Source organism: Pelodiscus sinensis, chromosome 2, assembly GCF_049634645.1.
Source record: "Pelodiscus sinensis isolate JC-2024 chromosome 2, ASM4963464v1, whole genome shotgun sequence".
Lineage (NCBI taxonomy): Eukaryota > Metazoa > Chordata > Testudines > Trionychidae > Pelodiscus > Pelodiscus sinensis.
The window spans coordinates 38961530-38976192 of record NC_134712.1 but is presented as its reverse complement, the minus strand read 5'-3'; the positions used below and the strand labels follow the sequence as shown (position 1 = coordinate 38976192).

At 40.5% G+C, this 14663-nt stretch overlaps 1 protein-coding gene across 3 annotated transcripts in view; it reads left to right on the top strand.

The window, feature by feature from the left end:
* Nucleotides 1–14663, top strand: part of PTDSS1 (phosphatidylserine synthase 1) — a 58240-nt gene that overhangs the window by 12009 nt on the left and 31568 nt on the right. For all 3 annotated transcript variants that reach the window (XM_006123930.2, XM_075920340.1, XM_075920339.1), the window contains 3 exons: nucleotides 1293–1337; nucleotides 6537–6661; nucleotides 7575–7733. In XM_006123930.2, coding sequence (XP_006123992.1) covers nucleotides 1293–1337; nucleotides 6537–6661; nucleotides 7575–7733 — 329 coding nt within the window. The remainder of the gene's footprint in view (nucleotides 1–1292; nucleotides 1338–6536; nucleotides 6662–7574; nucleotides 7734–14663) is intronic.

Genomic DNA, 14663 nt, shown 5'->3' with positions numbered 1-14663 from the left:
AAGATGGCCATTATCTCTACTTCAGTTTTTGCTCCTGTTGGGCATTTTAATCTAATAAATGAAATCAATCAATCTAATCTCTTTCTGCAAAATAAATCTAAAACAGAAGCAGTAATAAGAGGACTCCTCTCCTCAGGAATCCAGGCTCTTGAAATATCTTGCAAGTAAGCCCTTTTGAGCTATTTGCTTAATCAGGATTTGTCTTTGATCTTAATGTTGTCTTTAAAAGATATCAGTTTCAATTTTGTAGCCAGAAGGGCTGATTTTTCCACACACATCCAACATCTGTGTGAGAGATGCCTGATATCCTTTTTTATGTCTTAGAACTTTTAGTTTCCTGTTTGGAAATGTTTTTGTGGAGTCAGTACTCTTGGTTTCATTGCTAACCTGCAACAATTTGTACTTGATTACTTTCTCATTCCCAAGATGAAATGCCCCTGCAACTGTAAAAAGCTACAGAACAGAGGTAATATGGAAAACAGATCAAGAGATTATCCCAGTGATGGGCAGCCAAGACTAGTGAGTGGACTATAAGAATGCAATCCAGTAGTGGGCAACCTGTGGCTCACACTATGCCCTCTTTCTCCCCATACCTCTAGGACATTAGAGCCCCTCACTTCTACTCCTCTCCCTCCCTTCTGCTGATTCATACTCTGTCCTCACTTCTGCCCCTCCCTCTCAGCGTTTGAACAACCGCAAACAGCTGATTTGCGGCATTCAAGCTCTGGGAGGGAGGAGGAGCAGGGCCAGAGCATGAATCAGCAGATTCATGGCGCTCTGAAAGTCCTGGGGGGGAGGGGACAATAGGAAATGTGGGGCTCTAGTGCCCCAGTGCGCATGCGAGAGGCACATGGGGGACAGGGTCAGACAGGGGCTCCACAGGATACATGTGGAACCCCCTGCATGTGGATTGCAGGTTGCCTACCATACTCGATTATCCTGTTAGAAATAGCAACAGCTGGCATCTCAGCAGACATACATCCAAAATACATGCCATCATCTTCCCACCACAGAGAGAATGCCAATGAAATGCAATTGCATATTTCGTCCATGCCCCAGTAATGAATAAAAACCCTTCAAATCCTAGAAAAAACTGCTAGCGAACTTGTTTATTTAAATACAATATAGGCTCCAACCCAAACTTTCAAGTACACCGTAAGATGTGAAGGAAAACTGATCTTTGCTTGTTAACTTTTGCTGAAATCTCCCTGAACCAAGTTTTAGAAATAACATGGTATGGTTTTACTCTTTGTAATCATTCACTGTCATCTAACAAACATTTCTCCCCACAGGGCCTTTTACTCGCCCACATCCAGCAATATGGCGGATGGTTTTTGGTAAGTCTTAAATTTTTAATTTTTGTATTATTTAGTTTAATCAGAAAATGCTGGTTCATTGAACCTGAAATTTTTCAAGAAAGTGAATTGGATTCAATTAACTTCCACCAAATCACATGTTTGTCTCCTTCCCTGCTTGCCTCCTGAGTGGCTAGGCAGCCCTGCCATGTTCTTTGCCATGGGCCTGTAAATCCAGTGTTTGAATGGAGAGCCTGGGGAACCTTGTCATGCTAGAGTTCGCAGATTCCAAGGCCTGAAGAGACCATTATGATCATCTAGACTGGGATTCCTTGTAAAATAAGCTATATAATTTTCCCAAAATAATTCCTAGAGCATCTCTTTTAGAAAAATATCCAAATTGTCAGTGATGGAGAAGCCACCATGAGCTTTAAGAGTGACCTATCCTCCAATATTTACCACTTCCCTAATTTTTGTGTCATCTGCTTTTTTTGGCCAGTGTTGATTTTAAGTTTTCTTCCAGGTGATGGATAAAAACGATAAATACTTTAGGTGGAAAACCAATCCCTGTGACACCATGCTGAAAATAGACCTACTCAGTGATAATTCCTTTTTCACATTTATGCTTTGAGACCTATCTCTTAGCAAGTTTTTAATCCATGTAATGTGTGCCGAATGAATTGTACATCTTTCTATTTCTTAATCAGAAAGTTGCATGATATCAAGTCAAGTGGTTAGATAAGTTTAAGAAGCATATTATGTCAGCACTGTTACTGTTATCAATCAAGTTTATAATCTCATAAAAAAACTAGGTTTGTTTGATAGGATCTATTTTCCATAAACATTAATTACATTACCCTCCTTTAATTCTTTATTATTTGAGTCCTGTATCAACTGCTTTATTCTGAAAGGGATTGATGTCAGGCTGAGTCATTCTGTTTACTCTTTTAAAAAATTATCACAACTTTAGCTTTCTTTCAGTCTTTTGTAACTTCTCCAGCATGCTAAGACTTACTGAAAATCGGCATTAATAGTCCAGCAAGCAATTCAGAAGCTCTTTTAAAATTCTGGAATGCCAGTGGAAGATGGAAACAGGATGGCTCATGTGTTCTGTTTATTCCTTCTAAGGCACTTGGCATTGGCCACTGTCAGAAGACAGAATACTGGGCTAGATGGACCTTTGGTCTGACCCTGTATGGCTGTTATGTTCAGTTATCAGAACCTGCCAATTTAAAATGCTTAATTTTTCTTGCTTCTGTTTAACCTCCTCCAGAGTTACTAGTGGATTGGGGAAGCAAAATGCAGGACAATGTAGCACTTTAAAGACTAACAAGATGGTTTATTAGATGATGAGCTTTCGTGGGCCAGACCCACTTCCTCAGATCAAATAGTGGAAGAAAATAGTCACAACCATATATACCAAAGGATACAATTAAAAAAATGAACACATATGAAATTTTTTTAATTGTATCCTTTGGTATATATGGTTGTGACTATTTTCTTTCACTATTTGATCTGAGGAAGTGGGTCTGGCCCACGAAAGCTCATCATCTAATAAACCATCTTGTTAGTCTTTAAAGTGCTACATTGTCCTGCATTTTGCTTCAGCTACCCCAGACTAACACGGCTACATTTCTATCACTAGTGGATTGGAAAGAGTGTTAGCATTGTGATGAGACTGTATGTCTTCTGTTTTCTCCAAATACAAATCAAAAATATTTATTGAACACTTCTGCCTTTTGCATTATTGGTAAATCTACTATTTCTATCTAGTAGTGTATGAATATTATTGTCAAGATTATTTTTATTCCTTATATATCTAAAAATCATTCTCCTTAATTATACTGACCATATATTTATCCTTATGCCACTTTGCTTCTCTTATCAATATTCTGCAGTTCCTATTTTCTGATCCATATTTATTCTCATCATCTTCCCCTTCTTCCATTTATTATATATTTATAGCTGCCTTCACTTCCCTATAAAAATGTCATTTTTTACCAATATGGCTTTTTTCCTCAGCTGTGGCTTTATAGTTTTTTGGGCTTCTAGTATGATGTTCTTAAATGAATTCTATATGATTCCCCTTTTTTTTATTACATTCTTCCAGATGATTTGGCTCATAATTGTTTTTTAGCTTTGTGAAATTGGCCCTGTTAAAGCACCCATATTATTGGTCTGGACTTTATACTTCAGGAACATTATAAATGTGGGCGAGTCATGATCACTTGTACCTAAGCTACTGTCAATTTCTACTTTTGTGGTCAGTTCCCCTTTATCTGTAAAGATGAGGGAATTCTTTATTAAACCTTATGTTGGCCATAGCAAATTTTGTTTTGAAAATTGTCATCCATACTTTTTAGAAGTTCCAGGATATTTTAGTATTGGCAGCATGAGATCTCCCACATGTCAGTCAGATTGATGTACCCCAGGGTTATGCAGTTCATGCAACGAAGACCCAGAGAAGATTGCTTGGATATTCTTCTTTAGTATGTTTCTGAGTTCCCTGAAGTCATCTAATATCTGTGTAATATCCCGCAATTCAGTTCCATTAGTTTCAGTAGGAGCTAGCACCAGTGTCTCCTAGCTTGTCAGCTTAAGAATTCTATTCAGTATTAGTTGTGTCTCTTGTTTTGGCTCTGGAAAGGCAGCATGCCATCCTGTTATCTGCTTGCAGAATGTTCTTTCGATTCTTCTGAGTATTAAATCTCGAACAAGAATCTTCTGTATTCCTTGAATGGTTTGGGAAATCTTTGCAAGCATGTTTGATTTTTTTACATGTTGGGCCAAGCTGCTATTGTTTTATTCATTGTATAAGATGTTTTGTGTATTTTTTTTCATTAACTCATTAGACACTGTTCCTGTACTGTAACCTGTCTGTATAAGGAGGGATGCTGCTCTGTTTCTACAGATAGAGTGATGACCTGTAGTATTCCAAAGTATCTTACAATTTTGCTTAAAACAATCAACTCCAGTGAAGCAGAAAAATTAAGAATAAGTTTTTATGGAATTTACACTGAAAACAGCCCAAATTTAAAATCTTTGCAGATTTCTGAATCATTTTTGAGGGGGCTGCATTTAAGATCTCTCACAGGCACTGCCCAATCATTCTAGAAGCATAGGGGCTTAGAGAGGAATGTTTTCATCTTTCAAGAAAAGCCGTTTTCAGATGTTCTGGTTTTATTAAATATAAATATATCATCTTTTGCTGAGGAATAAACACAAAAATTAGAACAGGGAATCCTTTTTGTAATACATGTAGCAAAAGTGTTACATGTTTTTTGAAAGTTGCCTTTTTTGAAAGTTGCCTGTTTAGTAACAAGATTACAAAAGTGAGGCAATCATATTGAAAGTAGGAATGTAATCGTGTAGTCAATTAACCGATTATCCGATAAGCAAAAGCATATACGTTAACGCTATAGACTACACGAATTTCCCCTCCCCGCACCAGCAGCCCGGCTCAGTCCTGGCTTTTGACAAGTCTGGGACCTACCCCTGCTATGGCTCTGCATTTAAAGTGTATTAGGCACTGGGAGGGCAGGCAGCCCAGCTCAGCTCCGGCTCACGCCAGATCCAGGAACTCAGAACCTCCTAGACAGGGGCTACTGCCATCCCATGCTGCTGCCTCTATATCAGAGACAGCAGCTCAGGGCAACAGGGAGCCAGTGCGCAAGCTGTTTTTTAAACTGGCTCCCCGCCTGGCACCTTGCACTGCTCCTTGGGAGTGGGGCTGGGAGCACATAGAATAGTCAACTAACCAATAAGAATTCATGAGGTTACTCTACTATTCCATTAACTGATATTTAACATCCGTAATTGAAAGTGAACAGCTGCCTCATCATAATCTTTAAAACTGTTTTTCGTTAAGTAATATGGTTAATATATGTATGTAGAATGTAACATTCACAATCTGTTGTGGTGGACAACTAATTTCCTATTTTCCTGTGGTGGTTGTAAACTTTTCATTCAATGAGTGCACTATACTGAACTTCTGAGTGAGCATTCACCACCCCAATCTCGCCTCGGGGTGCCAGGAAATGGCTAGAGAGCGAGAATGTTCCAGACTCACCCACCTCCTATCTCATGAGGCTGAGCCCAGCTGTCTGCTCCAGTCATTACATCCTATGCATGGGGTTTCTGTATCACTTGGCGTTGGCCTGGCTGCCCCTCTATTGTGACAGAGGTAGGTAGACCAAATTCAATCAAATAATTTTGTGACCTGGTGCATGGGTGTTGCAGCATATGCAGCCAGGACAGAACTGAGTGGCACTATGACCCTATGCACCAGTTTGCAATACCTATAGCAGGCAGTCTGGCCTAACACCCTTGGACAGAGGCTGCCACGGTGACGTAGATTCAGGGTGGGTGGGCTTGGTCTCAAACCCAGCAGCACTCCCTTGTGACATAAGGCAGGAGGAGAGTATACTAACCTGGTTTTGCATCCTGGGGCTTATGATTTTTGTGAGTGAAGTTTAACGCATGCTACAGTCACTCATGTTTCATGCTTTCCTCATTGGGGAGAAACTTGAGTCCCATGTGTTACCATAACAATTTCCTGGAATTGTAATTATGCCAAAAATCAACTATTAAAACGTCACTGTCTTTTTTATTCTTAAATCACTGATATGTATTATCAGTCTTAACTCTTTTTTGTTGTTTTGTGGTTTTGAATTTCCTTAGTTTGTCTTTTTAGAATTAAACTTCTAATGACAATCTCTAGCACATCAAAGCAACTAACCAGTAAAACTAGGATTGCAGCTAAATTTGCATTTCCAGAGCAGGTGAATCAGTCACTTAGTATGCAATTTATTGGTTTAGAAGGCTATGTTAGAGAGGCCAGGAGAGAATGAAATTGGGACCGGAAAAGCCCAATCTCTAAGTCCCAATGTTTCTATTTTAAGACCTTCCCTTGTGCTCCTGCTTAAATGTTTTGTTTAAATTGCTCTTTGGATTGTTTTGGTTCTGTTCAGTCATGTCTACTTAATTGACTAACTGATAGGTAGTGGCATAAAAAGTTGTCTTTTTTCCAAAGATTGTCACATGATTTGTTTTTGCAAAATTTTTGTGTGCAGTTGTTGCATGGACAAAACCTGTATTTGTGCAAAATGGTATTTGTGTGCAGTTAACTACTGAGAGCAGTTTTTGGGGCACCACTTGGGAACCAACTTTTGGCCCAGACTATCTGGCCCACAGAATTGCCTCAATAAACATTCCATGTGAATATAATTCTACTTCTGACAGGTCTCAGCGTTCTCTATTTCCTGTTTCTGGTGTTTGTGCTCTTCCTTAACTTGGAGCAGGTCAAAGCAGTGATGTATTGGCTAGATCCTAATCTTCGATATGCCACCAGAGAAGCAGATATCATGGTATGTATACTTATCCTTGTGCAAGTTCCAGATATTTTCTATTAGCTGTCAGATCTCTACATTTGAATTAACTAGTAAACAAATATTTTTTATTTTGATTCAAGTTTGTAAAAATTGATCTGATGCACATATTAGAAATATTTGGGTTCACCTTTTGGGTTTTGTTAATCAAGGAAGTGATTCTAAATATTTGAACACTATCCATTGTTGTATCTGAACCATACCTGAGCAGCTTGGAGTCAGGTCAGAATAGGAGGTCTACCCTTGCTGTCAGACCAAATTTAAAGAGTGATATGGATTTTTTTTCCTGACAGTATTAAGCAATGAAACTTTGTTGCTTTTCTGCTTTTGCACAGACTTAATTTCTCTTATATTACTTACATAATAAATGACTAACACTTTATGTGAGGTCCTGATTGCAGTTGTATCAGTGCAGTATTATACAGGTAGGGGACAGAGAGAACAGAGAATCCATTCAGTATAGGACTGAGGCCCACCAAGAAAATTCTGAGCCCCAATCTACACCTTGCACAAAAACCAGCAGTTAGTGTACATACTTGAGGCTATGCACTGAAGACAGAAATTGCCCCTTAATTACCAGCAATGATAACAATCAGCATTGCTTAACCAAATCATAAATGATAGAGTTGAAAACAAATAATTTTGCTCCTTTTGTTGTATAACTAATCATGGTTCAGTTTACTAGTTGCCCTTTTCCTAATCTAATTTCTTGGGCGCGGAGGAGAAGAAAGAGAGCATTTCTGCTGTTGGTGGGAACAGTAATATGAATTTCAACGTCCAAAATATTTCAGTTTCAACCTTTCAGTTTATGCTGAGGTAAATATGTTTTACTGTTCTGTTGCTTCCAATGTAAATCTTATATGAGGATCTGTTGTTGCTGTTTTATTAACAGGAATATGCTGTAAATTGCCATGTTATCACCTGGGAGAGAATCCTTAGCCATTTTGACATATTTGCTTTCGGGCATTTCTGGGGCTGGGCAATGAAGGCCTTGTTGATCCGCAGCTATGGGCTATGTTGGACTATTAGCATCACCTGGGAGCTCACTGAGGTAGGTTAATATGTTAATCAGGAGCAAATTGATGGTATTGTATATTGCCATGACGTACAGGAAGGAGAATGGCAGTTTTACTTCAGCAGTAGCTAAAGACCAGTAAACATACAAAGTAAATTACAAAAAAAAAGTATAATTATTTCAGGAAGAAATGTGAAGATCAAATAGTTTACTACTAACTATTCTGATTTGCTAATTGTATTTAGTATAACCTATCACACATTCATTCAGTGCAAAGCCTAACATGTTCCTGTCCACACTAAGAGATCAGCAAGAATTGCTAGGCAGCAGTGGCCAAGTAGGAGCTATTCCCTAGAGTAGACAAAGCCCTAGTTTAGACTAGTTTCTGTTTTTCCCCCACATGTAACAGTACTCTACATAATCTGACCCCAGCATGCAGTAGTGTTTTGAAGTGGTATCCTAAAACACTATCATATAATTTTAAGGATTGCTGGGTAATTTCTGTGCTATTGATGTTCAAGGAGTTTGAAGTCACACACACATTAACTTCTGCAGCTGATTCTCTGCAGCTGATTCTCAGTTTCATACCCTCTGTACTTGATCATTGTTGACATCTGTGTTGAATTGGCCAGTAGGGACAACAGTCTGTGCAGTAGCCTATTGTTAGATGTGCTCTATCTAACCTATAAGTTAATCAGTAGAATATTACCAAACTTCTGAGGTCATATTTCTGTAAAATTGAATTCAGTTTTGTAACCTATGAATGATCAGGGTATGGAGGATGGCAGTTATAGGGAAGCTGATGTTCTAGAAAAGTGATCTCCATCCTTTTTATCCCCAAGATCACTTTCTGAATTTAAAGGCAACCCAAGATTACCATGCCCAACCCTGCTTACTAGATCCCTCTCTTTCCCTCGCTCACTTTCACCAGGCTGGGGCAAAGAGGTTGAGTTTCAGGGGCGGAGTGTGTGGGCTCTGGTCTGGGGCCAAGGGATTCACAGTTTGGCAGGGGGTTGCAGTGTAGGAGGGCGTGACGGGTGCAAGCTATGGGAGAGAGTTCGGATGCAGGAGGGCTCAGGGCTGGGGTACAGAAAGGTGTACGGGGGATAAGAAAAGCTGGCTCAGAGGGATTCAGGGCTAAGGTGGGGGGTTGGCTTCAGGAGGCGTTTTCTGGTGTTGGCTCTTTGAGGGGGTTGGAGCTGGGGCAAGGGAATGGGGTGCAGGAGGGGATTTGGACACTGAACACTCACATGTATTAGCTGTAGGAGGAGGCTAAGGGCTGGTGCTAGGGGTGCAGGAGGAGCTTTGGGCTGCTGGATACAGCAGGGAACTGGGGGGGCAGCCTCCCACCAGACAGCACTTATTGTGGATGGCTCCTGGTCACTGTCAGAATAGATCGTTTTACAATGACCAGCATCTTTTCTTGCTCTGTGCACGAGGCATTTCTTGCCCCTCCCTCATATCTGACCCATTACATTTTTTCTGCTTGCTTCTGACATTGAAAAGATGTTTTAATGTGAAACTTTGGTAGAATGCAAGAAACTAGACAAGTCAATTGCTTCTATTAGCATTTAATGGAAGAAAATATAAACTACTATGAGGACTATCTGTTTTGTTTGGCATGAACATACACAGGAAGTGCTCAACATGCACATATCCCCTTTTCTGACAGATTACTAAATGCTAAGCAATTTTGAGCCTTTGGGGACTTGGGGAGAGAAGTCATAATGGAGCTCAGATCTGGTTTTCACTTAAGCTGAGCAGTCCATTTCTAGACCTGAGTGAATCAGGTTTGTGTTTTTACTTAAATGTCTCAGTCCCACCATTCTGCCTCACTCACTCTATGAATGAAGATTATAAAGTTGCTTCTTGAGAAGCAGGGGGCATATCTTGTTTCTGGACCGATGCCACACGGCTCTTGACATGAACATGGGGCCTATAGAAGCAAGACAGTGAGCTTTAGAATGAATGAGGTTACACTCTCCAATGGAAGTTTTATAGGAAACGAGAAATATTTGGAATATGGGATTGGTCCTGCCTAGAGCAGGGGGCTGGACTTGATGACCTCCTGAGGTCTCTTTCAGCTCTGTGGTTCTGTGATTCTATGAAATATGGAGAGATTGTAACAGCTCTTTTACCCCTATATTGCTAGTTTGAATCTAACCTATAGTATAGTGAGTGACTGAAAGAAATTACTGTCTGTTCTGTCCTATATGAAGTAAGTAGTTGGTCTCAGGACATTTCTGCACTACCATGCTCTGCTGCAGTGTGTTCCATGAAGACTCACTATGCCGAGAGGAGAATGCTCTCCTGTTGACATAATTACTCTCCTTGCACGAGACACAAAAATGATGTTGGCAAGAGACGCTCTCCTGCTGACATAGCACAGAGTGGCCCAGCTCCTTGCATCAGTGTAACTTACATCCTGGGGGTTGCTGGAACTTAAAATTACAAGAACATAGAGCATTTTTTGAACAAGACCATAGAGCATTTTTTGAACAAAGGGATGGGGGAAAGCCGATAGGTGCAGAGAAACACACGGATTGGACAGAGACATCCCTTAGGGGAGGGTCTATTAGAGATTCTCTATGTCCTAATAAAGAGCAGAGGATGGAAGATGAGAAAATATGGGTAAGATCTGATGAGAAAGTCAAGTGAAAAAGAGTCCCATTCAGTCACATCATGTAATGGCAGCTAAATAGTGACAAGTTTTTAAAGTGCATATATACAAACACTAGAAGTTTAAGTTGAGTGAACCAGAGTGCCTCGTATTGAATAAGGATATTGATATAATAGGCATCACAGAAACTTGGTAGAATAAGGATAATCAGTGGGACACAGTAATACCAAAGTACAAAATATATCAGAACAAAATAGGTCATGCTGGTGGGGGAGTAGTACTACATGTGAAAGAAAATGTAGAATCAAATGAATTAAAAATTGTAAATGAACCAAACTTTTTCAACGACTCTCTATGAATAATTTCATGCTCTAATAATATGATATAGCAGTAAGGATATATTACTGACCACCTGACCAGAATAGCGATAGTGACTCTGAAATGCTAAGGGAGATTAGAGAGGCTATAAAATAAAAAACTCAATAATAAAAATGGGGGATTTCAGTTATCCCCATATTGACTGGGTGTGTGTCACCTCAGGACGGGATGCAGAGATATAGTTTCTTGACAAACTAAATGACTGCTTCTTGGAGTAGCTGGTTCTGGAATATACAAAAAGAGAGGCAATTCTTGATTTAGTCCTAAGTGCAGTGCAGGATGTGGTCCAAGAGGTGAATATGGCTGGGCTGTTTGGAAGTAGTGACCATAATATAATTAAATTTAGCATCCCTATGGTGGGAAAAATACCACAGCAGTCCAACACTATGGCATTTAATTTCAGAAAAGAGAACTGCACAAAAATGAGGAAGTGAGTTAAACAGAAATTAAAAGGCACAGTGCCAAAAGTAAAATCCCTAAAAAAATGCATGGAAACTTTTTACAAATACTCTAATAGAGGCCCAACTTAAATGTATACCCCAAAATAAAAAACACAGTAGGAGAACCAAAAATGTGCCACTGTGGCTTACGAATCAAGTAAAAGAAGTAGTGACAGGTAAAAAGGCATAATTGAAAAAGTGGAAGTTAAATCCTAATGTGGAAAATGGAAAGGAACATAAACTCTGTCAAATGAAGTGTAAAAATATAATTAGGAAGGCCAAGAAGGACTATGAGGAACACCTAGCCAAAAAATCAAGTTGTAATAGCAAACCCCCCCCCCCCCCCCCAAAAAAAAAATAAAAAGTTTATCAGAAGAAGGAAGCCTTCTAAAAAACCACTGTGGAGCCATTGGACGATCGAGATGCTAAAGAAGCATTCAAGGACAACAAGGTCATTGCAGAGAAACTAAATGAATTCTTTGCATTGGTTTTCATGGCTGAGGATATGAGGAAGATTCCCAAACCTAAGCCATTCTTTTTAGATGACAAATCTAAGGAACTGTCCCAGATTGAGGTGTCATTAGAGGAAGTGTTAGAACAAATTGATAAACTAAACAGTAATAAGTAACCAGGACCAGATGGCATTCACCCAATAATTCTGAAAGAACTCAAATCTGAAATTGTGGAATTACTAACAGTGGCTTGTAACCTCTCTTTTAAATCATCTTCTGTACCTAATAACTGGAGGGTAGCTAATGTGATGCCAATTTTTAAAAAGGGCTCTAGGGGAGATCCTGGCAATTGCAGGCCAGTAATTCTAACATAAGTACTGAGCAAATTGGTTGAAACTATAGTAAAGAACAGAATTATTAGACACACAGAGGAACATAATTGTTGGGGAAAAGTCAACATGGTTTCTGTAAAGGGAAATCATGCCTCACCAATCTACTACAATACTTTGAAGGGGTCCAGAAGCTTGTGGACAAAGGGGATCCAGTGGATATAGTGTACTTATATTTCCAGAAAGCCTTTCACAAGGTCCTTGTCGTGGGATACTACAACTGCTCCCCCCCCGAGCGGGGCAGCTGTTGAGTCCTTGGGAGGTCTATAAATATCACCCAACCCCGCTCCTATAGTAACTCACGGTACATTTACACAGCACAGCTATTTCAAAATAAGATATTCCAGAATAATTTTTCCAAAATAGCTTATTTTGAAATAGCACATCTACATTAGGGAAGCCTGCATCAAACTAATTTTGAGGCTTCCCTGCAGTGTAGATGTGCTATCTTGATTTAGAACCCTAGGAGGCACTGGGGAGGAATAACTTAGAATGGATCTGGAGAGGGGATATTTTGAAATAGCAGCAGTGGAGCATCTACACAGTCCTCATTTTTGAAATAGGCATTATTCCTTGTGGAATGAGGTTTACAGAAGTCGGAATAAGCCGTCTGTTATTTCAAATTTATTTTGAAATACAGGCAGTCCCCGAGTTACACGGATCCGACTTATGTCGGATCCGCAGTTACGAATGGGGCCCTCCCTCTCCCTGGTCTCCAGCAGACCAGGGAGAGGAAGCAAAGCGGCGGAACACGTGGGCAGCGGACAGCCCAGACGCGTCTGAAGACCAGGGGGACGGGGAGCAAAGCAGAGCAAAGCCGCGGAGCCTGGAGTTCTTAAGTTGAATCTGTATGTAAGTCAGAACCTGCGTTCAGATTCAGCCGCTGTTGAAACTGATCAGTTTCAGCAGCGGCTGAATCTGGACGCCAGTTCCGACTTACATACAGATTCAACTTAAGAACAAACCTACAGTCCCTATCTTGTACGTAACCCGGGGACTGCCTGTAGTGGAATTGCTGTGTAGACACTTGCATTGTTATTTCAAAATAACGGTGCAGTGTAGACACACCCTCAGTGGCTGACCTAAACACCTCTCCCTGTCACTGCAGCAGAGGAGCCTAGTCACCAAAGTCTGTAACAAACGTCCGTTCTGTCAGGGCAGTGTGACCTAGTAGCCGAAGTCCGTAATAAGTGCCTGTCTCGCTGGGGCAGCATGGCCTGGAAGCCAACGTCCATAACAAATGCTCCTTCCACTGGGACAATGCAGCCTAGCAGCCAGAGTTCATAGCAACAGGTGCAGGCCCCATGGGTTGGGAATTGAAGAGTAGGGGGACCCAGGCCCTCCCTATTCCATCAGGTTCCAACCCAAGGCCCTATTAGCAGTGGTGCAGTCCATGGCTCACTCAGCAGGGAATCCCACTGCAACACACTGAGCTCCTCAGGACCCAATATCCCTACCCCTGGGCTACTTCCTACCAGACTCCTTCCAGGGTCCTTCTTCCAGATCCTCAGCAGTATCTCTGATGTCTCACTGGCTGGTCTCCAGGTCCAGTCCCACTGGTACTTTGCCTCCAAGGCTCTAGCTGTATCTCCGTCCTACTCAGCAGCCAGGCCCAGACTGAGCCTCTCTCCAGGCCTTTATACCTGGGCTACAGTCTGAGCATGCCCAGCATGTCCCATGAGGGTGGGACTTCTTCATCCAGGTGAGTGTGGTTAGGCCTTGCTTCCCCAGTGTGGGGCTGGCACACCTTGTCACAGTCCCTCACCAAAGGCTCTTAAGCAAAGTAAGCTGTCATGGGGTAAGAGGGAAGGTCCTCTCATGGATTGATAACTGGTTAAAACTAAGGAAACTAAGGGTAGGAATAAATGGTCAGCTTACAAAATGGAGAAAGGTAACTAATGGTGTCATGCAGGGGTCTGTACTGGAACCAATCCTATTCAACATAGTCATAAATAATATGGAGAAAGGGGTAAACAGCGAGGTGACAAAATTTGCCGATAATACAAACTGTGAAAAGCTCCAGAAGGATGTCACAAAACTAGGTTACTAGTCAATAAAATGACAAATGAATTTCAATGTTGATAAATGCCAAATAAAGCATATTAGAAAAGTATTTCCAACTATACATATAAAATGATGAAAACTAAATGAGATGTTACTACTCAAGAGAGAGATCTTGGAGTCATTGTGGATAGTTCTCTGAAAACACCCTCTCATGTTCCACAACAGTCAAAAAAGGAAACAATGTTAGAAATAATTTAAAAAGGGATAGAGAATAAGACTGAGAATCTTATTTCCTCTTAAAAAAAAATCCATGGTATGCCCACATCTTGATTACAGAATGCAGATGTGATTGCCTCATCTCAAAAAAAGTATCTTGGCATTGGAAGAAAGTTCAGGAAAGAGCAACAAAAATGATTAGGGGCATGGAATGGCTGCCATGTGAAGAGAAATTAAAAAGACTGGAACTTTTCAGTTTAGAAAAGAGGAGACTAAGGGAGGATAGAGGGCTACATAATCATGATGGGAGAAAGTGAATAAGAAAAGTTATTTATTTAGTTAGTTGTTCCTATAATATAAGATGTAGGAGTCACCAAATAAAATGAATAGGTAGTATATTTAAAACAAAAAGAAGTATTTCTTTACACAACGCTCAATCAATCCATGGAATTCCTTGCCAGAGGATG